The sequence below is a fragment of the Procambarus clarkii genome, chromosome 18 (genome assembly GCF_040958095.1).
Source record: "Procambarus clarkii isolate CNS0578487 chromosome 18, FALCON_Pclarkii_2.0, whole genome shotgun sequence".
Lineage (NCBI taxonomy): Eukaryota > Metazoa > Arthropoda > Malacostraca > Decapoda > Cambaridae > Procambarus > Procambarus clarkii.
The window spans coordinates 19,111,940-19,136,094 of NC_091167.1; the positions used below are offsets into that span (position 1 = coordinate 19,111,940).

At 43.9% G+C, this 24,155-nt stretch overlaps 1 protein-coding gene across 1 annotated transcript in view; it reads right to left on the reverse strand.

Moving 5' to 3' along the window:
- Positions 1-11,650: 11,650 nt before the first annotated feature.
- Positions 11,651-24,155, reverse strand: part of LOC123752907 (metabotropic glutamate receptor 4) — a 91,826-nt gene continuing 79,321 nt past the window's right edge. The window contains exons 5-17 of the mRNA XM_069326701.1: positions 23,407-23,535; positions 22,677-22,799; positions 21,995-22,169; positions 20,854-20,960; positions 18,067-18,216; positions 17,438-17,571; positions 17,123-17,215; positions 16,521-16,724; positions 15,819-16,010; positions 15,530-15,665; positions 12,606-12,760; positions 12,304-12,508; positions 11,651-11,943 (exon numbers count right to left, since the gene is read on the reverse strand). Of these exons, the coding sequence (XP_069182802.1) occupies positions 11,738-11,943; positions 12,304-12,508; positions 12,606-12,760; positions 15,530-15,665; positions 15,819-16,010; positions 16,521-16,724; positions 17,123-17,215; positions 17,438-17,571; positions 18,067-18,216; positions 20,854-20,960; positions 21,995-22,169; positions 22,677-22,799; positions 23,407-23,535 (2,009 nt within the window). The 3' untranslated portion in view covers positions 11,651-11,737. The remainder of the gene's footprint in view (positions 11,944-12,303; positions 12,509-12,605; positions 12,761-15,529; positions 15,666-15,818; positions 16,011-16,520; positions 16,725-17,122; positions 17,216-17,437; positions 17,572-18,066; positions 18,217-20,853; positions 20,961-21,994; positions 22,170-22,676; positions 22,800-23,406; positions 23,536-24,155) is intronic.

Sequence of the window (24,155 nt, forward strand, 5' to 3'; positions counted from 1 at the left end):
CAGTGTACCACCTACACCCCACAGTGTACCACCTACACCACCACAGTGTACCACCTACACCCCACAGTGTACCACCTACACCACCACAGTGTACCACCTACACCCCCAGTGTACCACCTACACCCCACAGTGTACCACCTACACCCCACAGTGTAACACCTACACCACCACAGTGTACCACCTACACCCCACAGTGTAACACCTACACCACCACAGTGTACCACCTACACCCCCAGTGTAACACCTACACCACCACAGTGTACCACCTACACCCCACAGTGTAACACCTACACCACCACAGTGTACCACCTACACCCCACAGTGTAACACCTACACCACCACAGTGTACCACCTACACCCCACAGTGTACCACCTACACCCCACAGTGTACCACCTACACCCCACAGTGGACCACCTACACCCCCCAGTGTACCACCTACACCCCACAGTGTACCACCTACACCCCACAGTGTAACACCTACACCCCACAGTGTACCACCTACACCCCACAGTGTAACACCTACACCCCACAGTGTACCACCTACACCCCACAGTGTACCACCTACACCACAGTGTACCACCTACACCACCACAGTGTACCACCTACACACCTTTGAGGTACAGAATAAAACAAACAAATTCTTTATTTCTTTTTTATTCCATATTGGAACTAAGTATTTATTTAGGCCTATCTCACAGGGGCATTAGTTCATTGTACAATTGTAAATAATATTGTTTATCAATTACAATTATCAGCAATAATTCACGTCTTGAAAATACATATATATTATTATATCTATTACATATTGTTCTAAAAATAATTAATTAGGACGCAGGAGAAAATCTGGTAACAATTTGAACAGTCGTTTCATTGATGATGTGTAACTCTCTCTCTGATTGGCTCAGTCATTGGGAAAGTAAGAAACATGTTCCATGATTGGCTGAGGGATAAACAAACGCGGGCTCCTGATTGGCTGCAAAATATTTTGGCGTCATCAATGAAGCAAGTTGCCAAAGAGCTCCATAATTTTTAATTATTTACTGTTATTTCTCCAACGACATTCTGTGTATATATATTTGTATATAATATACAGCTATACATAGCGTATGTTCAAATTCTTTCTATAACATGACTTTATATAATATTTACAGTAAAATAATACACTTTTAAAGTCGAGATAAATATTATTTGCACTTATGGCAATATTTACATCAACGGAATCCATTTAAAATTCAAAATATCATTTTGAATCATATCGTAAATGATTTATTTACACATCTGAAGCCACCCACACCAACTCCAGACCTAACCAAGTGTAAATGATAACGTCATTTACACAGGAGGTAAAAAATATCCCACTTATAGATCTCTTTTTTGTAAATGTTTGACTTGTAGATTATTGATTGCTGTAAAAAACTTACGCCACACTGCCGCGTTTTGTTTACAATCTAAACAACTCAGATTTACAAATTGGTTTCCGTAAGATTTTCGTAAATACGACGGTCCTAAACGAGAGGTTTCTGTGATTGCCTTATTCGTAATCGTAGAAATTTGATGAAAGCCAACCTAACCTGATAGGCCTAATGTAATGTAACCTAACCTAAGCTAAGCTAACCTAACCGAACCTTACCTAACCTAACCTAACCTTACCCAACCTTACCTAATCTAAGTTTACCTAACTTAACCTAACCTAACCTTACCTAACCTAACCTTACCTAACTTAACCTAACCTAACCTAACCTTACCTAACCTAAGTTTACCTAACTTAACCTAATCTAACCTTACCTAACCTAACCTTACCTAACTTAACCTAACCTAACCTAACCTAAGTTTACCTACCTTAACCTAACCTAACCTTACCTAACCTAACCTTACCTAACTTAACCTAACCTAACCTAACCTTACCTAATCTAAGTTTACCTAACTTAACCTTACCTAACCTAACCTTACCTAACTTAACCTAACCTAACCTAACCTTACCTAACCTAAGTTTACCTAACTTAACCTAATCTAACCTTACCTAACCTAACCTTACCTAACTTAACCTAACCAAACCTTACCTAACCTAACCTAACCTAACCTAACCTAACCTAACTTAACCTAACCTTACCTAACCTAACCTAACCTAACCTTACCTAACTTAACCTAACCTTACCTAACCTAACCTTACCTAACCTTACCTAACCTAACCTTACCTTACCTAACCTAACCTTACCTAACCTAACCTTACCTTACCTAACCTAACCTAACCTTACCTAACCTAACCTTACCTTACCTAACCTAACCTAACCTTACCTAACCTAACCTTACCTAACTTAACATAACCTTACCTAACCTAACCTAACCTAACCTTACCTAACTTAACCTAACCTTACCTAACCTAACCTTACCTAACCTTACCTAACGTAACCTTACCTTACCTAACCTAACCTTACCTAACCTAACCTAACCTAACCTAACCTAACCTTACCTAACCTAACCTTACCTTACCTAACCTAACCTTACCTAACCTAACCTAACCTAACCTTACCTAACCTAACCTAACCTTAACTAACCTAACCTTACCTAACCTAACCTAACCTAACCTAACCTAACCTTACCTAACCTTACCTAACCTAACCTTACCTAACCTAACCTAACCTAACCTAACCTAACCTAACCTTACCTAACCTAACCTAACCTAACCTAACCTTACCTAACCTAACCTAACCTCACCTAACCTAACTTAACCTAACCTAACCTTACCTAACCAAACCTTACCTAACCTAACCTAACCTTACCTAACCTAACCTAATTTTACCTAACCTAACCTAACCTAACCTTACCTTACCTAACCTAACCTAACCTTACCTAACGAGGTCACTAATTTATGCTCCAAATATATTATTAATATTAGTGAGGAACCAATTAGGAAAAAAAATATATGAAATCAAATATCACAATACCTGTTGGGCACATCAAGGGAATCGAACCCGGGGTCACTGATTGTCAGTCGAGAATAATTCCAACTGTGCTACGAATCCCTATTAACAATTTTTTAACGAGAACCTTTGCTATACTGGCTTTAAACTGTTATATGAATACTCTCCAGATATACATATGCGCCAGAATATGTATTATGTATACATATGTATTATAGTAATTGTGCAAAGATTCCCTCGTTAAGGAGGAAGTAGTTACGCAAAACTAATTGGAACAAATAGTTCACCTGTTAGATATGTAATGGCTGTTATGTAATATATTTGATCGATTTCATATGTACTTTCATATGTAATTGTGGTTGCCTTGGTGCTAAGTCATCAACTCTCCCAACATTAAACTGTTCCATCAAACTGTGACTGTTTGCACCCGAGAAGTATCACACAGGGCTCGCTGTAATACCACTAAGGCCCAAACGTTACAATAATTTTTTTTTGTTTACAATAAAGCAATATTTACATTACTGCTCAATTCCACCATTACACGCGGATCCATCAAACTATGGTTTGTTAACAGCGGGTCAATGCTTTTTTTTCTTGATCTTCCTTATGGGGGCTTTTCTTTGGCATTAAATGTCTAATATATATATATATATATATATATATATATATATATATATATATATATATATATATATATATATATATATATATATATGTGTGTGTGTGTGTATATCACGAAAATAAACACGTGATTAAGAATGTGACAATGTCAGACCACGGAGGAAAATGAAACAGGAATTTCCTTAAGTACTTTCGTATATTAAATACATCTTCAGGAGGAATCAAATTCACATCACAGGAATTTAAGGAAATTCCTGTTTCATTTTCCTCCGTGGTCTGACATTGTCATATATATATATATATATATATATATATATATATATATATATATATATATAAAATATTCACTCCAGGAGTACCTACAGGCCTGAACTCAGAGAGCCATATTTACAAAGCCTGTAGGATCATTTTTATTATGTTTGGGGCTATTTTCTGTACATGTTTATATATATATAAAAAAACACATTCTCACATGACATTCTCAAGTACAAAAATTCGTAATAAATTATAACATTTCCAAAATAGTTCAAATCAACATTTTACATTTAAATTGAACTGAACATTTTTAAGTAACTGTGCAATGATAGTGAAGATGATAACATGAGCGATATGAAGGTAATTTACAGTTATAATATAATTATATAATTATAAGTTACAATTATAATATAATTATAAGTTACAATTATAATATAATTATATAATTATAAGTTACAATTATAATATAATTATATAATTATAATTTACAATTATAATATAATTATATAATTATAATTTACAATTATAATATAATTATATAATTATAATTTACAATTATAATATAATTATAATTTACAATTATAATATAATTACAATTTACAATTATAATATAATCCCCAGTTAGGCTCAAGAACTTCCATATAAAATAGTTGGAAAAATCATCAATTTTTTACATTTTAATCAGTTGCAACTTAAGAGATATGAGAAGATATTGCGATATGCTGTAATTAAACGCACATGCTCCAGCTAGCAAGAACACACACACACACACAACCAACTACACCATGATGGCCTTAGACCATAGCTAACAGCAGAATTAATTACTTTTATTTATAAAAAATTTCATTGTGAATAGAATTATAACTCATATAATCCTATACAAAATATATAATATTACAAAATTGGTATTACAAAATACAGCCGTGAATACAACTCATATAATCTATATACAAATATAGATTATATAGAATAGAATTATAAATTATAGAATTAAACATATTAAACAATTAAACATTCTGTAAGCGATTGTGATATTTTTCAACATTACGGAATATAATACAGATTCTATGTATTCCGGATACAGTCTTGGCTACGGATGCGGTTTTCCGTTCAGTAAGCGGAACATTTTGAGAGCGAACGCTGCAGTTCTCAGATACAATACAGTGGGAAGTAGTTAGTGCAAATAGGCAATCCGACCTGCAGGCTAATTTGCAATGATAACAAATATACGGAAAAATTGTATTGAAATTGGAGAAAAATTTAAAAAAAAGGTAAAAATTTAACCAAAAAATTGAAAATTTTCAAAAAATAAAAAATAAAATTAATATTTTTCAACAAATAAAAAATAAAATTAAAACTTTTATACAATGCAAAAAAATATAATGCTATAAAATACGCGGGAAAAATGTACTAAAATTGGAAAAAAATTAAAAAATAAAGTCAAAATTAAAAAAAAAAAGTCAAAATTTTCAAAAAATTAAAAAAAAAAGAGACAAAAATTTTCAGTTTGTCTCTTGTTCACAAAAGTTACTTTGAGATTTCAGAAGACAAATACAGCAATGATAACGGAATGATTAGGATGATATTTATTGCAGATAATGACATGATAAATGTTGCAAATGTGATAACACATATATATTGCAGATGTTATCATGATATAAATTAATGTAATTTAAATATAATAATCTACTAAAATAATCCCTTATAATTATAACAAATTATCGGTCCACAATAATAATTCAATAATAACTTCACATATTAACACACATATTTACATAACCCCCCCTCCCCCCCCCTTCCCTTATCTCAGTAACTTAGTTCAACCTGTTATACAATATAAATTATATACATTACTTAAATACAGCTGTATAATACATGTACACTTCATGCACCTGGCATACACTGAGCATACAGTCCCATACAACGAGCATTGATATACAAGAGATTTATGTATATACATATATTTACACTTTCATCCTTGTATGGTTGGTACAGTGGTCACCTTGTATGGTTGGTACAGTGGTCACCTTGTATGGTTGGTACAGTGGTCACCTTGTATGGTTGGTACAGTGGACACCTTGTATGGTTGGTACAGTGGTCACCTTGTATGGTTGGAACAGTGGACACTGTGTATGGTTGGTACAGTGGTCACCTTGTATGGTTGGTACAGTGGTCACCTTGTATGGTTGGTACAGTGGTCACCTTGTATGGTTGGTACAGTGGTCACCTTGTATGGTTGGTACAGTGGTCACCTTGTATGGTTGGTATAGTGGTCACCTTGTATGGTTGGTACAGTGGTCACCTTGTATGGTTGGTACAGTGGTCACCTTGTATGGTTGGTACAGTGGTCACCTTGTATGGTTGGTACAGTGGTCACCTTGTATGGTTGGTACAGTGGTCACCTTGTATGGTTGGTACAGTGGTCACCTTGTATGGTTGGTATAGTGGACACCTTGTATGGTTGGTACAGTGGTCACCTTGTATGGTTGGTACAGTGGTCACCTTGTATGGTTGGTACAGTGGTCACCTTGTATGGTTGGTATAGTGGTCACCTTGTATGGTTTGTACAGTGGTCACCTTGTATGGTTGGTACAGTGGTCACCTTGTATGGTTGGTACAGTGGTCACCTTGTATGGTTGGTATAGTGGTCACCTTGTATGGTTGGTACAGTGGTCACCTTGTATGGTTGGTACAGTGGACACCTTGTATGGTTGGTACAGTGGTCACCTTGTATGGTTGGTACAGTGGACACCTTGTATGGTTGGTACAGTGGTCACCTTGTATGGTTGGTACAGTGGTCACCTTGTATAGTTGGTACAGTGGTCACTGTGTATGGTTGGTACAGTGGACACCTTGTATGGTTGGTACAGTGGTCACCTTGTATGGTTGGAACAGTGGACACTGTGTATGGTTGGTACAGTGGTCACCTTGTATGGTTGGTACAGTGGTCACCTTGTATGGTTGGTACAGTGGTCACCTTGTATGGTTGGTACAGTGGTCACCTTGTATGGTTGGTACAGTGGTCACTGTGTATGGTTGGTACAGTGGTCACCTTGTATGGTTGGTACAGTGGACACCTTGTATGGTTGGTACAGTGGTCACCTTGTATGGTTGGTACAGTGGTCACCTTGTATGGTTGGTATAGTGGACACCTTGTATGGTTGGTACAGTGGTCACCTTGTATGGTTGGTACAGTGGACACCTTGTATGGTTGGTATAGTGGACACCTTGTATGGTTGGTACAGTGGTCACCTTGTATGGTTGGTACAGTGGACACCTTGTATGGTTGGTACAGTGGTCACCTTGTATGGTTGGTACAGTGGACACCTTGTATGGTTGGTATAGTGGACACCTTGTATGGTTGGTACAGTGGTCACCTTGTATGGTTGGTACAGTGGACACCTTGTATGGTTGGTACAGTGGTCACCTTGTATGGTTGGTACAGTGGACACCTTGTATGGTTGGTATAGTGGACACCTTGTATGGTTGGTACAGTGGTCACCTTGTATGGTTGGTACAGTGGACACCTTGTATGGTTGGTACAGTGGTCACCTTGTATGGTTGGTACAGTGGTCACCTTGTATGGTTGGTACAGTGGTCACTGTGTATGGTTGGTACAGTGGTCACCTTGTATGGTTGGTACAGTGGTCACCTTGTATGGTTGGTATAGTGGTCACCTTGTATGGTTGGTACAGTGGTCACCTTGTATGGTTGGTACAGTGGTCACCTTGTATGGTTGGTACAGTGGTCACCTTGTATGGTTGGTACAGTGGTCACCTTGTATGGTTGGTACAGTGGTCACCTTGTATGGTTGGTATAGTGGACACCTTGTATGGTTGGTACAGTGGTCACCTTGTATGGTTGGTACAGTGGTCACCTTGTATGGTTGGTATAGTGGACACCTTGTATGGTTGGTACAGTGGTCACCTTGTATGGTTGGTACAGTGGACACCTTGTATGGTTGGTATAGTGGACACCTTGTATGGTTGGTACAGTGGTCACCTTGTATGGTTGGTACAGTGGACACCTTGTATGGTTGGTACAGTGGTCACTGTGTATGGTTGGTACAGTGGTCACTGTGTATGGTTGGTACAGTGGTCACCTTGTATGGTTGGTACAGTGGTCACCTTGTATGGTTGGTACAGTGGACACCTTGTATGGTTGGTATAGTGGACACCTTGTATGGTTGGTACAGTGGACACCTTGTATGGTTGGTACAGTGGTCACCTTGTATGGTTGGTACAGTGGACACCTTGTATGGTTGGTACAGTGGACACCTTGTATGGTTGGTACAGTGGTCACTGTGTATGGTTGGTACAGTGGTCACTGTGTATGGTTGGTACAGTGGTCACCTTGTATGGTTGGTACAGTGGACACCTTGTATGGTTGGTATAGTGGACACCTTGTATGGTTGGTACAGTGGTCACCTTGTATGGTTGGTACAGTGGACACCTTGTATGGTTGGTACAGTGGACACCTTGTATGGTTTGTACAGTGGTCACCTTGTATGGTTGGTACAGTGGTCACCTTGTATGGTTGGTACAGTGGACACCTTGTATGGTTGGTACAGTGGACACCTTGTATGGTTTGTACAGTGGACACCTTGTATGGTTGGTACAGTGGTCACCTTGTATGGTTGGTACAGTGGACACCTTGTATGGTTGGTACAGTGGTCACCTTGTATGGTTGGTACAGTGGTCACCTTGTATGGTTGGTACAGTGGACACCTTGTATGGTTGGTACAGTGGACACCTTGTATGGTTTGTACAGTGGACACCTTGTATGGTTGGTACAGTGGTCACCTTGTATGGTTGGTACAGTGGTCACTGTGTATGGTTGGTACAGTGGTCACCTTGTATGGTTGGTATAGTGGTCACCTTGTATGGTTGGTACAGTGGTCACCTTGTATGGTTGGTACAGTGGTCACTGTGTATGGTTGGTACAGTGGTCACTGTGTATGGTTGGTACAGTGGTCACCTTGTATGGTTGGTACAGTGGACACTGTGTATGGTTGGTACAGTGGTCACCTTGTATGGTTTGTACAGTGGTCACCTTGTATGGTTGGTACAGTGGTCACTGTGTATGGTTGGTATAGTGGACACCTTGTATGGTTTGTACAGTGGTCACCTTGTATGGTTGGTACAGTGGTCACTGTGTATGGTTGGTACAGTGGTCACCTTGTATGGTTTGTACAGTGGTCACCTTGTATGGTTGGTACAGTGGTCACTGTGTATGGTTGGTACAGTGGTCACTGTGTATGGTTGGTACAGTGGTCACTGTGTATGGTTGGTACAGTGGTCACCTTGTATGGTTTGTACAGTGGTCACCTTGTATGGTTGGTACAGTGGTCACTGTGTATGGTTGGTACAGTGGTCACCTTGTATGGTTGTTAGACACGTTGGGTTAGGATTGGTTAGATACGTTGGGCTAGGATTGGTTAGACACGTTGGGCTAGGATTGGTTAGACACGTTGGGCTAGGATTGGTTAGACATGTTGGGTTAGGATTGGTTAGATACGTTGGGCTAGGATTGGTTAGACACGTTGGGCTAGGATTGGTTAGACACGTTGGGCTAGGATTGGTTAGACATGTTGGGTTAGGATTGGTTAGATACGTTGGGCTAGGATTGGTTAGACACGTTGGGCTAGGATTGGTTAGACACGTTGGGCTAGGATTGGTTAGACATGTTGGGTTAGGATTGGTTAGATACGTTGGGCTAGGATTGGTTAGACACGTTGGGCTAGGATTGGTTAGACACGTTGGGCTAGGATTGGTTAGACATGTTGGGTTAGGATTGGTTAGATACGTTGGGCTAGGATTGGTTAGACACGTTGGGCTAGGATTGGTTAGACACGTTGGGCTAGGATTGGTTAGACATGTTGGGCTAGGATTGGTTAGACACGTTGGGCTAGGATTGGTTAGACACGTTGGGCTAGGATTGGTTAGACATGTTGGGTTAGGATTGGTTAGATACGTTGGGCTAGGATTGGTTAGACACGTTGGGCTAGGATTGGTTAGACACGTTGGGCTAGGATTGGTTAGATCAAGTTTCTATGTTGGTTTAAACTTTAAAATATATATAACGTAATACTAAGCGTTTCATTCCATAAGAAAATAATTGTGAAAATTATATTTCAAACAAATTCGGCTTGTTAGGCAACTTGGCCTATAAGGTACAATATATATATATATATATATATATATATATATATATATATATATATATATATATATATATATATATATATATATATATATATATATATATATATATATCCGTTCTTATGTTAGCCAGCTTGGCATATTGCGCTGATGTTATCCTCTTGATATGAGCTTCAGAGGACAGGTCTGGCGTGATATCAACCCCCAGGTCTTTCTCTCTGACTCTTGAAGTATTTCATCTCCCAAATGATACCTTGTATCTGGCCTCCTGCTCCCTACACTTATCTTCATTACATTACATTTGGTTGGGTTAAACTCTAACACCCATTTGTTCGACCATTCCTGCAGCTTGTCCAGGTCTTCTTGAAGCCTCAAGCTGTCCTCCTCTGTCTTAATCCTTCTCATAATTTTGGCGTCGTCAGCAAATATTGAGAGGAATGAGTCTATACCCTCTGGGAGATCATTTACGTATATCAGAAACAGGATAGGTCCAAGTACAGAGCCCTGTGGGACTCCACTGGTGACTTCACGCCATTCTGAGGTCTCACCCCTCACTGTAACTCTCTGCTTCCTATTGCTTAGGTACTCCTTTATCCACTGGAGCGCCCTACCAGTTACTCCTGCCTGTTTCTCCAGCTTATGCATCAACCTTTTATGGGGTACTGTGTCAAAGGCTTTCCGACAGTCCAAAAAAAAAAATGCAGTCCGCCCATCCTTCTCTTTCTTGTTTAATCTTTGTCACCTGATCGTAGAATTCTATCAAGTCTGTAAGGCAAGATTTACCCTCCCTGAACCCATGTTGATGGGTTGTCACGAAGTCTCTTCTCTCCAGATGTGTCACTAGGTTTTTTCTCACAATCTTCTCCATCACCTTGCATGGTATACAAGTTAAGGACACTGGCCTGTAGTTCAAGCCTGTAATGTGTGTGAGTGTGTGTGTGTGAGCGTGTGTGTGTGTGTGTGTGTGTGTGTGTGTGTGTGTGTGTGTGTGTGTGTGTGTGTGTGTGTGTGTGTGTGAGCGTGAGTGTGTGTGTGTGAGCGTGTGTGTGTGTGTGTGTGTGTGTGTGTGTGTGTGTGTGTGTGAGCGTGTGTGTGTGTGTGTGTGTGTGTGTGTGTGTGTGTGTGTGTGTGTGTGTGTGTGTGTGTGTGTGTGTGTGTGTGTGTGGGAGGGTGTGTGTGTGTGTGTGTGTGTGTGTGTGTGTGTGTGTGTGTGTGTGTGTGTGTGTGTGTGTGTGTGTGTGTGTGTGAGCGTGAGTGTGTGTGTGTGAGCGTGTGTGTGTGTGGGAGGGTGTGTGTGTGTGTGTGTGTGTGTGTGTGTGTGTGTGTGTGTGTGTGTGTGTGTGTGTGTGTGTGTGTGTGTGTGTGTGTGTGAGCGTGTGTGTGTGAGAGCGTGTGTGTGTGTGTGTGTGTGTGTGTGTGTGGGAGGGTGTGTGTGTGTGTGTGTGTGTGTGTGTGTGTGTGTGTGTGTGTGTGTGTGTGTGTGTGTGTGTGTGTGTGTGTGTGTGTGTGTGTATTCAGCAATATCATTCCGAGCCGAAAATCTAAAAAAAAATTCCAAACTTGAAAAAAAAATATTCCAAGCTGGGAGTAAGATGATAAAAAACCCATAAGAGCCCTATTTAGGGTTCGAACCCATGCACTTCTTATCCCCACACACACACACCCTAACCAACCCGTCCACGACATGGTAAAAAAAAACATCAACCAGACGCCCCACTCGACCCACTAGGACTCCAAGCGGACGACCTAAAACAGAAACTTTTTTATCCTGCTCCTATTTACAGCTGGACATCAGGAACATCCTGCAGAGGGCCATTAGAGGCAGGGGTGCCAGCTGAAGGTGCCAGTGTGAGTGTGGCACCACACCGGTGATCAGGCAGGCAGGTGGAGGGACAGGTCTGAGTGGCACTCGATGATCGAGGGTGACTAACGCATCCCATGTGTCGCAGTTTCTCGTGAAGCTCGTAGTCCACGGGGAAGATGACTGCTGGGGAGAGAGAGAGAGAGAGAGAGAGAGAGAGAGAGAGAGAGAGAGAGAGAGAGAGAGAGAGAGAGAGAGAGAGAGAGAGAGAGAGAGAGAGAGAGAGAGAGAGAGAGCAGAGAAAGGCAAAACTAAATTAGAACATTAATTCAAGAATATTTTTAATATATTTTCCACACATATATACACACACACACACTAACAGGCGTGACATAGAAAACGACAAAAAAGCAAGCACAGACTAAACTAAACCAAAAGATAAGACGAATGAACACGCCTGAGATGAGAGTTGACCTATCCTACACAGGATAGGTCACCTCCCCGTCCCACCTACCCCCCCTCCCACCCACCCCAGCACCGTACCCTCACTCTGGGTGCCGGAGTCGACCCGCTGGGACGACGACGAGAGATTATTCCTTAGAGCGGAACACTTAGCCGCGGGCATCATGGACTGTCGGACGTTCCTCTCTGGATGGAGGAGGATGATGTACAACTTCGGCGTGAAGAGACAGACTAGCGCCACCGTCGCTGACAGCGAGATGGTTACGGAGGTAGTGGTGATTCGCAGCTGCAGGGGGTAGTTAAGAGCGGTAGTTAGAGCCACAGGTAGTTGTTAAGAGTGAGAGAGAGAGAGAGAAGGGGAAGGTAAGAGGAGGGCAGCTCACCTCGACGTTGTTGGCGGTGGAGAAGTATATGGGGACGAAGGCCAGCCAGATGATACACGTCGTGTACATGGTGAAGCCGATGTACTTGCTCTCGTTGAAGGCCTCCGGGATCTTGCGGGTCAGGACGGCGTAGATGGTACACACTACGATCAGTCCTGCGGGGGGTAGTAGAGCGCCTTCAGCAGGTGGGACAGGTGAGGTGGGACAGGTGGGGTGGGACAGGTGGGGTGGGACAGGTGAGGTGGGACAGGTGGGGTGAGGCAGGTGGGACAGGTGAGGTGGGACAGGTGGGGTGGGACAGGTGGGGTGAGGCAGGTGAGGTGGGACAGGTGAGGTGGGACAGGTGGGGTGGGACAGGTGGGGTGAGGCAGGTGAGGTGGGACAGGTGGGGTGAGGCAGGTGGGACAGGTGGGTGGGGTAAGGGGACGGGGGGGGGGGAATGAACCAAAATTCCATTTTTTATATTCATTTTCTCATAAACTTGTTGAAAGATCATCAGTCTTTTTATTTTCAAAACATTTAACGAAATCGAAATGCATGTGTGTACTCACGTAGTTGTGCTTGCGGGGGTTGAGCTCTGGCTCTTTGGTCCCGCCTCTCAACTGTCAATCAACTGGTGTACAGGTTCCTGAGCCTATTGGGCTTATCATATCTACATTATAAACTGTGTATGGAGTCAGCCTCCACCACATCACTGCCTAATGCATTCCATCCGTTAACTACTCTGACACTGAAAAAGTTCCTTCTAACGTCTCTGTGGCTCATGTGGGTACTCAGTTTCCACCTGTGTCCCCTTGTTCGCGTACCACCAGTGTTGAATAGTTTATCCTTATCAACCCTATCAATATCTTTTTTTTTATGTGGTGATCATGTCTCCCCTTACTCTTCTGTCTTCCAGTGTCGTAAGGTGCATTTCACGCAGCCTTTCCTCTTAACTCATGCCTCTTAGTTCTGGGACTAGACTAGTGGCATACCTCTGAACTTTTTCCAGCTTCGTCTTGTGCTTGACAAGGTACGGGCTCCATGCTGGGGCCGCATACTCCAGGATTGGTCTTACATATGTGGTGTACAAGATTCTGAATGATTCCTTACACACAGGTTCCTGAACGCCGTTCTGATGTTAGCCAGCCTCGCATATGCCGCAGACGTTATTCTCTTTATGTGGGCTTCAGGAGACAGGTTTGGTGTGATATCAACTCCAAGATCTTTCTCTCTGTCTGTTTCATGAAGAACTTCATCTCCTATTCTGTATCCTGTGTCTGGCCTCCTGTTTCCACTGCCTAATTTCATGACCTTGCATTTACTCGAGTTGAACTTTAGTAGCCCTTTGTTGGACCATTCATTCAGTCTGTCTAGGTCATCTTGTAGCCTCCTACTATAATCCTCTGTTTCAATCCTCCTCATAATTTTTGCATCGTCGGCAAACATGAAGAGGAACGAATCTATACCCTCTGGGAGATCATTTACATATATCAGAAACAGTATAGGTCCAAGGACTGACCCCTGCGGGACTCCACTTGTAACGTCTCGCTAATCTGAGACCTCACCCCTCTATCTTGAATTTATCTTGAGATGATTTCGGGGCTTTAGTATCCCCGCGGCCCGGTCCTCGACCAGGCCTCCACCCCCCAGGAAGCAGCCCGTGACAGCTGACTAACACCCAGGTACCTATTTTACTGCTAGTAACAGGGGCATAGGGTGAAAAAAAACTCTGCCCATTGTTTTTCGCCGGCGCCCGGGATCGAACCTGGGACCACAGAATCACAAGTGCAGCGTGCTGTCCGCTCGGCCGACCGGCTCCCTACCGGCCGGCTCCCTCACACTGACTCGCTGCCTTCTGTTACTTAGGTACTCCCTTATCCAATGGAGTACCTATTGTACCCAAACCCCCCTGCAGTTTTCAAAATATTTGAAATGTCGGAAATTTGACTCCTTAGTGCGATTTTCGAGCCAAATTCTGACTCTCTGCACCTATTTTCATTTTCAAATTACGACTTTTTATACCAAATATATCCAATTACTGAAAACTGCTATGTATCATATTTTGCCCAAACCCACCTGCAGTTTTCAAAATATCTGAAATGTCGGAAATTTGACTACTGTGCGTGATTTTTGAGCCGAATTCTGACTCTCTGCACCTATTTTCATTTTCAAAATACAACTTTTTATACCGAAAATATGCCAATTACTTAAAACGGCGATAGGTCATATTTTGCTCAAACCCTCCTGAAGTTTTCAAAATATCTGAAATGTCGGAAATTTAACTCCTGAGCGTGATTTTTGAGCCGAATTCTGACTCTCTGTACCCATTTTCATTTTTAAATTACGACTTTTTATACCGAAAAAATGCCAATTACTGAAAACAGCAGTGGGTCTTACCTTTTCACTAGCCTCTAGTGTGGCACTGTATCAAAGGCTTTCTGACAATCCAAAAATATGCAGTCTGCCCACCCGTCTCTTTCTTGCCTTATTTTTGTTGCCTGGTCGTAGAATTCAAGTAACCCTGTGAGGCAGGACCTGCCATCCCTGAACCCATGTTGATGCTGTGTTACAAAGTTCCATCGCTCCAGATGCTCCACTAGCTTTCTTTGCACAATCTTCTCCATCAACTTGCATGGTATGCAGGTTAGGGACACTGGCCTGTAGTTCAGTGCCTCCTGTCTATCCCCTTTCTTGTATATCGGGACTATACTAGCTGTCTTCCTAATTTTTAGCAATTCCCCTGTTACCAGTGAGAACAATTTCACACACAAACAGCATGAGAAACTGTTGTTTGAAGGTGGCAGAGAGAGAGAGAGAGAGAGAGAGAGAGAGAGAGAGAGAGAGAGAGAGAGAGAGAGAGAGAGAGAGAGAGAGAGAGAGAGAGAGAGAGAGAGAGAGAGAGAGCTACACACCCCAGCCAGCAAGCCAGCACAATATCTTACCAATAGGATACGCGAAGGCGATCATGTAGGAAGCATTGATGGAGGCGGCACAGACGAGGAAATTGTCCTCCCTCAGGAGGTAGTGATGAACCGCTCTGGGCGGACTCACCACCCACCACACGCCCGTCACCACCACCTGCATCACCACCTCATCGTTAATTCATCACACCATCAAATTTCCCCCCACACAAAATATCATCAGGAAACACACACAAAACGTTCAGAAAAGTTGCTCAGAGTTCACTACACTGTTGTTGGCATAACTACGCGTTCTCTTCGTGGAACTCACCTGCACAGACACAGTACACAGACAGATACACAGCTGAGAGCGAGGCGATATGAAGGAAGGTCTTTTGGCTGTGCGTTTCCCTGCGTTGAAAATCCTGGATATCCGGTTGGTCTTGGTGAGGAGGGCGCTGTACACCACGGCGAAGCAGAAGCCCAGGCCGAACCTCTGAACACCGCAGACCACAGCTGAAGGCTGTCAACAGGAGGAAAAAAGGTCTTAGACCAACAGGAAGAAGGTGGAGTTATGTGACGGAGAGAGACAGATGGGTGACGGGGAAAGTCAATTATGATTAGCTTTAAATATATCCATAATTACTGAACTTGACAGAAATACCGTCACATTATCATTTGTCCACCACCCCCACAGAGCCGCACACCGTCTCACACCTGTCCACCCCACAGACAGCCATACAGGAGCACCGTCTCACATCTGTCCACCCCACAGACAGCCATACAGGAGCACTGTCTCACACCTGTCCACCCCACAGACAGCCATACAGGAGCACTGTCTCACACCTGTCCACCCCACAGACAGCCATACAGGAGCACTGTCTCACATCTGTCCACCCCACAGACAGCCATACAGGAGCACTGTCTCACATCTGTCCACCCCACAGACAGCCATACAGGAGCACTGTCTCACACCTGTCCACCCCACAGACAGCCATACAGGAGCACTGTCTCACATCTGTCCACCACCCACCTTGAGTACGAAGACAAAAGTGACAGCATAACAGAGGAAGACTCCGGACAGGAGGACGTACGACAGCTCCCGCCCCGAGGCCCTGACGACGGGCGTGTCGTTGTGACAGACGAACACCCACACCACCACGCCCGTCATCACCACGCCCACAGAGGAGAAGAGCATCGCCCCGATCGCCCACCAGGAGTCAGGTCTGATGTACACCTGTGGCGGGAGTCAAGAGCTTGACGCAAAGGCGCGTGACGCAATGCTGTGCGTGACACAATGCTATGCGTGACGCAAGGAGAATGAGACAAGCACAGGTGAAAGTATCAGAAGAACATTGTTCATATTGTTCATGTTACGGTGTAAGGTTAAGTTAAAACACTGTATTATCCCCAAACAAGCGAAATACGAAATTAAAAAACTGTCTGAGTATCCCATAGAATTTGACATTAAAGAAAACTTTGACCTTCTCAAAGAAAACTAGTATATTACTGACCCTGTCTATTTTAAACTCAAGATTTATAATACAACAAAGTTATAATTTGAGAATATTCTCTGTTTACGACAAAAGTTCACTCCCTGCCCCATGCTCGCCATCACAGCCTGAGTGACCTCACCTCAGGGATGGGTTTGCAGTAGAGGTGATCAACAGAGGGCAGCGTCCCCCAGTCACAGGTCACGCACTGTGTCGGGTCAACGGGACTCACTATCTGGAAAACAGAGAAAACGGGACTCACTATCTGGAAAAACAAAGAAAACGGGACTCACTATCTGGAAAAACAAAGAAAATGGGACTGACTATCTGGAAAAACAAAGAAAACGGACCTTATTATATGGAATTACAAAGAAAATGGGACTCACTATCTGGAAAACAAAGAAAACGTAACTCAATAACAGAAAAAAAAACAAGAAAACGGGAAGCAGTGCCTCACCTGGTAGGTGGAACAGTTGAAACAGTGCCAGCAGCAAGACTCCCCTTCCACATACTTCTTGGCCTGGCCAGTGTGACAGGGGAGTGAACACACACTTGACGGTGGAACAGACGAGTCCCACTTGAACTGTAGAGCTGAGAACTCTAATTAGTAGAGAGAGAGAGAGAGAGAAGAGAGAGAGAGAGAGAGAGAGAGAGAGAGAGAGAGAGAGAGAGAGAGAGAGAGAGAGAGAGAGAGAGAGAGAGAATTTCCAATCGAGAGAATATTCACAATTCCACTATACTAGTGCTATAATCCACCACAATCTCATCATCTTCAGGTTATCTTGAGATGATTTCGGGGCTTTAGTGTCCCCGCGGCCCGGTCCTCGACCAGGCCTCCACCCCCAGGAAGCAACCCGTGAAAGCTGACTAACACCCAGGTACCTATTTTACTGCTAGGTAACAGGGGCATAGGGTGAAAGAAACTCTACCCAATGTTTCTCGCCGGCACCTGGGATCGAACCCAGGACCACAGGAACACAAGCCCAGCGTGTTGTCCGCTCGGCCGACCGGCTCCCTTTATCCCTTTGTTATCATTAAACAACAACATCCACAAGACCCCCCCAGCTTAGCCCCAGCTTGACTCACCACTCATATTAAGCTTGAGGAACCCCTCCACATACTGCCCAACCGTCACCCAGTCATAGCGACCAGCTGAGGTCTGCTTGAAGTGGATGATGTTGTACCTGGCCGGCCCGTCCCCCTGTCGGTCGAACTTGAACCGGTCCCCGCTCAAGCCTGTGGAGTGAGAGTGTGAGAGAGTGAGAGGGAAGAGGGGGAGAGCTGAGAGAAAGGGTGTGAAGGGGTCAAGAGGTGTATAATCATACAGGACTGCTCCCTTTTGTTTCAATACTCAACTAATTATTAATTACAATTAGTTGGATGGGGTCAGGGAGACTAATACACCTGTATGAAAGTAAGTAATTATCAAAAGAAGGCACCAAACCGGGAAGGCTATGTAGCACCATCAAATGTACGGGATAATCAGAGGGCGCTAAATATCACCAAGGATGCCAATACGAGAACAGAAACGCATAAGGCGAACGATATCAAAAGTATCTGAGTCACCAAGAATACTATCGAGGGACAAGTGACCGCGAGGGACAAGTGACCGCGAGGGACGGTCGGAAAACAAGACACGCTCGTCCCGGAAGTCAGGACATTCAAGAAGGATATGCACGACCGTAAGAGGTACAATGCAATTAGGACAATAAGGAGCAGGGCGGCGCTCCATCAAGTGACCGTGAGTTAAGCGAGTATGGCCAATACGCAACCTCGCCAGAGCCGTTTCCCATCGCCGGTTACGGTGGTAGGAGGACGGCCACGAGGACACACAACTCTTAAGAGTACGCAGTTTGTTACCAGTAACAGACGACCAACAAGCCTGCCAACGGGTAAGGATGGAGAAATGGATAACCGGGTAAAAGTCGGAATAAGGAATACCTTTACGAAAGACGGGACAAGATCGGACAGCTTCCCTGGCGGCAGCATCCGCACGCCCATTTAAAGACACACCAATATGGCTGGGAACCCAACAAAACTCAACTGACTTCAATTTACTGTGAACAAGAAACAGCCAATGCTGGATCTCGACAACCACTGGATGAACCGGATTAAAGGACCCGTCAGGAGGGGCAGAATCAAGAGGGAGGATATCAAAGTATTTGGCCCACGAAGCGAGACCAAACAAGGCTTGATACGCATTAGTACGGGAAGGAATCGAGCGAGTGCGGCCGTGTCGAGGACGGCGTTGAAAACCCCGAGAGAGAGAGAGAGAGAGGTTAAAAGGCGCAGTAGTCACAACAAGAGACTGAGCCGTGCTAGTAGACGAGGTGGTCACCACTGGGGGCTTGGGGCTCGACCCAACCACAGAGGAGGGAGGGGAGCCGAGGAGCAGTAGTCAGAAAGGTCAAAGGAGGAGCAAGGTCGGGGCCCAATGCAGCGGGGGCTACAGAACCCGCTCTTCCAACACAGTCTGACTCGGGGGCTTGGTCGCCCACCCCACGAGCCTGAGAAGGTAAAACAGGAACATAATTCGACATGAGTGCGAAAAGAAAAACATTCATTCACGAATGTGCCCCCACACCCACCATGGAGCAACAATTAGAGGCAGGACACCCAACAAGAAGCTATCGCCGATCATGCCGGAGCCTCCTAGGGGTGCGTCGTGAGTATACGCCCCACAAATGCCACCTTAAGAACCGACAGTCCGTCGAGATCGGTTTCAGCGACGAAAGGAGGATTGACAATAAAAGGTTACCCTCGCTCTCGACGTCGGGTACTACAGTTCTACAGGGCGCAAGAGTATGCTTCCTCAAACACCCGGGCGTCAAAACAAAAGAAGGCCAAAAGAATGATCAAAACAGGCACAAGGTCAGCGGGAAATGACAATGAGAAAGGAGAAGAGGCCGGGAGAAAAACGAAACAAAAGGAAAAGGTGTCCAGCAGAATTAGAGAGGACAGCAGCAGGAGCACAAGGCTACAAAAGGACAGAGGACCGCCCCAAGGAGCATCACACTCCGGCAGTCGTCCACCAAACCCCTCCACGGGGACAACGAGCTAGACAGGGAGGGGACCTGTATGAAAGCCATTGATCAGGGAGGCAATGTATAAGTTTAATACAATATACCACCGGCATACATATTCAAATCAAATCATCAAGATATACATAGTATGTATGAGGCCAGGTATGCCAGTATAACTATACTGAGGCTGAAGACTGGCCATTGTAGGCCTGTAGAAACTTGAGAATACCAGTATTCCTCAGCATAGTCAGTATGTTTCATCATGCTTCAGTATACTTCACTGGCATCAGTATTGGTCAATATACTTCAGAATACGTCAGTATAGATCAGATTTTTCCAAATTATTTCTGAATAAATTTTATTTTTTTTTGAATGTTGTGTATATTTCATCATACAACATACAGCAGGAGCAGAGAAACTCACCGTGTATGTTTTAAGAGAATACTCTCTCACCTCGGGTAAAATTTCCATAAAATAATAATACATCAACCTAATGTATTTTGCAGGATAAAATAAAATGTATAAATGTTTAAAAATAAAATATACAACTCAGGGGGATATATATACATTTTGACTAACAATCATTAATAAACGGGAAAATATATTTTCAAATAAAAACATTCAAAATTTGCTTCATAAAAAAATATAAGTTAATTGGAAGTACATGGTTTGTATAGTAAATAAAATAACTATTTGATCTGGGTAGGAGACCAGATGTTTACGGTCAGCTTTACCCAACTTTGCACGGTGATTGCTGAAGGGATGGTGACCAACATGGTCGGGTCTGGATCGGATAATTGAATACTAGCTCTCATTTAGACCCCCAACTACCCTCGTCTCCCAGACTCACCAATAAAGACAACCTTCCTGAGGTAGGCTAACAGCTGTTCGCCCTGTATAGGCCTCATCTCCGGGCATAGGCCTGGCTTGCCCTTACACAGGTCCAGGTGCATGTCTCTGTTGATGGAACACCACAAATTCATCATTAGTAGGCCTATTAACACAAAATATATCCATAAATGTTCGGAATCTATGTATTCATGTTCGAAATGCATGGATACATGTTCAAAATCTGTGAATAAATGTATTATGTATAAATATTCAACATGTACGAAAAAAAATAATTTATTTGATAATTTATTATATATTATAAAAAATTAATTTTATTTAATTTATACCAATAGGAGCTGCCTCGTATGGACCAATAGGAGCTGCCTCGTATGGACCAATAGGAGCTGCCTCATATGGACCAATAGGAGCTGCCTAATATGGATCGCTCCTATTGGTCCATACGAGGCAGCTCCTATTGGTTCATACGAGGCAGCTCCTATTGGTCCATACGAGGCAGCTGCTATTGGTCCATACGAGGCAACTCCTATTTATATCCACCCAAACCAATGCACATGTTTACCCTACGCTTGAAACAACGCAGAAACATTAAAAATAAAACAATTAATGATGATCTTGAGCTGTACCTTGTCCTCGCTGGGCCCCGTTTATATCAAACAACATCTTCATCTAAATCACTCTCAATCTCTACCTCTATCCAGAACTCTCACAAAAACACACCTATTAACTACCCTGCTAACTACCACCGCTAACAATTCCCATTACAGAACTCTCTAAACTCTCCGCTCGTGCATTCAACAGCATTCAACTGGAATTGGAATAGAATTGAATTTCAAGTGTAACTGGAATGGGATTTAGTATGGGAGTAAATAGTTGAACAACTGCCCTAGGTGGGCGTGGGCGGCCTGGAATTGATAGATGTAGGACGACCGTCACTATTACGATGGTTTAATGTGTATTATACAGTCGTGTTTGTAACGTATTGGCCGATTTTGTGACAACAATAACAAATATCTGATGTACCCAACACACACATACACAGAGTTGATTAACGGTTGAGAGGCGGGACCAAGGAGCCAAAGCTCAACCACCCCGCAAGGACAACTAGCTGAATACACCCCCACACACCCCCCACACAGTACCTGAAAGCGTAGCCAAAAGCCATGACAGCATCAGACACGAACTGGAGCTGAGCTTCGAACTGGGTGTCAGCACTGGTGAGTTCCTCCTTGCCAGTACACAGCGTGGAGTACCCCCCATTGTAGGGGGTCCTGGAGCTGTTGGGGTACCGGCACCTGAAGTGGTCCTCCCAGTACTCTGGGGGGAGACACGGAGACACAATAACAAAGGTAAAAATCCGGATTTCAATCCGGATTTCTTGGACGAACGTAAACATTGTAACTCATAAACAGACTCAATCCGGATTTCAATCCGGATTTCTTGGACGAATGTAAACATTGTAACTCATAAACAGACTCAATCCGGATTTCAATCCGGATCTCTTGGACGAACGTAAACATTGTAACTCATAAACAGACTCAATCCGGATTTCAATCCGGATTTCTTGGACGAATGTAAACATTGTAACTCATAAACAGACTCAATCCGGATTTCAATCCGGATTTCTTGGACGAATGTAAACATTGTAACTCATAAACAGACTCAATCCGGATTTCAATCCGGATTTCTTGGACGAATGTAAACATTGTAACTCATAAACAGACTCAATCCGGATTTCAATCCGGATCTCTTGGACGAACGTAAACATTGTCAATCATAAACAGACTCCCAGACATACTCCAAGACGCCCGCCTTCACACTCACCGACAAACCAGGGATTTCTTGTGTTACTGTCGACCGTCAGTGACAGGAAGTAGTCATCGAACCCCCTTACCGGGTTGGCCTGGGGCTGTACCGACAGTGTCCCCTCCACCTCCGGTTCATTACCTGGGGAAGGGAAAGTGACATCACCGGTAAGTACTGGGACATGCGCCACCGGGGTACCACTGGCGAGTGTGTCACCTGAGGCTATATGGAAAAGGAATTACTGGTAAGTACTGGGGATGGGGGAAGGGCCAGTGCTTCCGGTAAGGAAAGAAGTACCAAAACACAGTACTACCGGTAGCTAGGCAAGTACCGGGGGAAAAAGTGCTATCCTTATATAATTTTTTCACTTGAATTAGTCCAAAGTTTTTATCCGAAACGCTTTAGATAGCAGTAACACACAGGTGGGAAGTACCTGGAGCCACAGGTCAGTAGGTACACACACAGGTGGGAAGTACCTGGAGCCACAGGTCAGTAGGTACACACACAGGTGGGAAGTACCTGGAGCCACAGGTCAGTAGGTACACACACAGGTGGGAAGTACCTGGAGCCACAGGTCAGTAGGTACACACACAGGTGGGAAGTACCTGGAGCCACAGGTCAGTAGGTACACACACAGGTGGGAAGTACCTGGAGCCACAGGTCAGTAGGTACACACACAGGTGGGAAGTACCTGGAGCCACAGGTCAGTAGGTACACACACAGGTGGGAAGTACCTGGAGCCACTTACCTGAGGAGACGAGTGAACGGGCCGACCAGCCGTCAGAGCCAATCCAGGTGAAATTACCTGTGGCGTTGTTCCTCCTGACGGCCCTCATTACCCCGGCCACCTCCTGGTCTGACCCGAAGATTATCACACCTGGGGGATTATCGCAGATTATTACACCTGGGGGATTATCACAGATTATCACACCTGGGGGATTACATCTGGGGGATTACACCTGGGGGATTATAGCAGATTATCACACCTGGGGGATTATCGCAGATTATCACACCTGGGGGATTACACCTGGGGGATTATCGCAGATTATCACACCTGGGGGATTACACCTGGGGGATTATCGCAGATTATCACACCTGGGGGATTACACCTGCGGGATTATCACAGATTATCACACCTGGGGGATTACACCTGGAGGATTATCGCAGATTATCACACCTGGGGGATTACACCTGGGGGATTATCGCAGATTATCACACCTGGGGGATTACACCTGGAGGATTATCGCAGATTATCACACCTGGGGGATTACACCTGGGGGATTATCGCAGATTATCACACCTGGGGGATTACACCTGGGGGATTATCACAGATTATCACACCTGGGGGATTACACCTGGGGGATTATCACAGATTATCACACCTGGGGGATTACACCTGGGGGATTATCGCAGATTATCACACCTGGGGATTACACCTGGGGGATTATCGCAGATTATCACACCTGGGGGATTACACCTGGGGGATTATCACAGATT